This window comes from Nematolebias whitei, chromosome 19 (assembly GCF_014905685.2).
Source record: "Nematolebias whitei isolate Nwh7 chromosome 19, NemWhi1, whole genome shotgun sequence".
NCBI classification, from domain to species: domain Eukaryota; kingdom Metazoa; phylum Chordata; class Actinopteri; order Cyprinodontiformes; family Rivulidae; genus Nematolebias; species Nematolebias whitei.
Window position 1 is genome coordinate 3,194,597 of NC_056516.1, and position 981 is coordinate 3,195,577.

Consider the following 981-nt stretch of genomic DNA (forward strand, 5'->3'; position numbering starts at 1 on the left):
CAGTGTTTAAATAAATGAGAATATAACTATGATCAGTGTTTAAATAAATGAGAATAAAACTATGATCAGTGTTTAAATAAATGAGAATATAACTATGATCAGTGTTTAAATAAATGAGAATATAACTATGATTACAGTGTTTGTAAATAAAATGTAATATTCTGAAAAGTATAAAAACTGCAGACACACCACCTCCTGAAGGTTTTGTGTGTAAATGGCTGGAGAAGCACCAGTCCAGTAGTAGTTGGGACTGGAAGGACTGGGAGCAGAATGCAGCGCGAGCTTCAAGCGTGCTGCTCAGGTGATTGTGGTCCCGGACCTGGACCAGTCCGTGTGTTTGGACACGGGTTCTGTTGACAGAAGCTAACCTGCTCGCAACAAGAGCTACAGGAATCCCGCTGCAACACGCTTCGTCCTACAGCTCCTGCCGTGTCCATGTGTCCCGCAGTGAAGCGACAGTTCAGGAGCAGGAAGACGACGGTGCAGCAGGGAACTAACGACACACCGAGGCAGCGAGGTCCCGGGCCCGCCGGGAGGGAGCTGGGTGTGTCCGTGTGACTGACACCGTTAGCGGCCACACCACAACACGGTCCGGCCTCTCGTTCACCCGTGTCGGTCACACTTACCGTCCGTGACGCGGTCACCGTGGTGTAGTACAGTTTGACTCCCATGGCCGCGGCTGCTGCTTCCGCTCTCCCTTCACTCTGATCCTGCCGCTTCTTCTTCTTCTTCTTATTCTTCTTCTTCTTCTTCTTGTTTTATTGGCGGTTGGCAAACAACTGAAGGAAGCATTACCGCCACCAACTGGTAAGGAGTGTGGACCGCATGACAAAAAAATAAATAAAAATAAAAAATAAATAAATAAATAATAATAATAATAATACTAAACCCTCTCTTTCCTTTTAGATCTTATCATACAACCTACACCGTTTTAAATAATAAAATATAGCTTGATAGCCTCTGTTTCCTGAATCTTTCTGC

The 981-nt window shown here is 45.2% G+C and overlaps 1 protein-coding gene across 1 annotated transcript in view; it reads right to left on the reverse strand.

The window, feature by feature from the left end:
* The window catches only part of LOC119426019 (SH3 domain-binding glutamic acid-rich-like protein 3), an 8,665-nt gene extending 7,908 nt beyond the window's left edge, over window positions 1-757 (reverse strand). The window contains exon 1 of the mRNA XM_037693580.1: window positions 627-757. Within this exon, the coding sequence (XP_037549508.1) occupies window positions 627-671 (45 nt within the window). The 5' untranslated portion in view covers window positions 672-757. The remainder of the gene's footprint in view (window positions 1-626) is intronic.
* Between the last annotated feature and the right edge of the window lie 224 nt (window positions 758-981).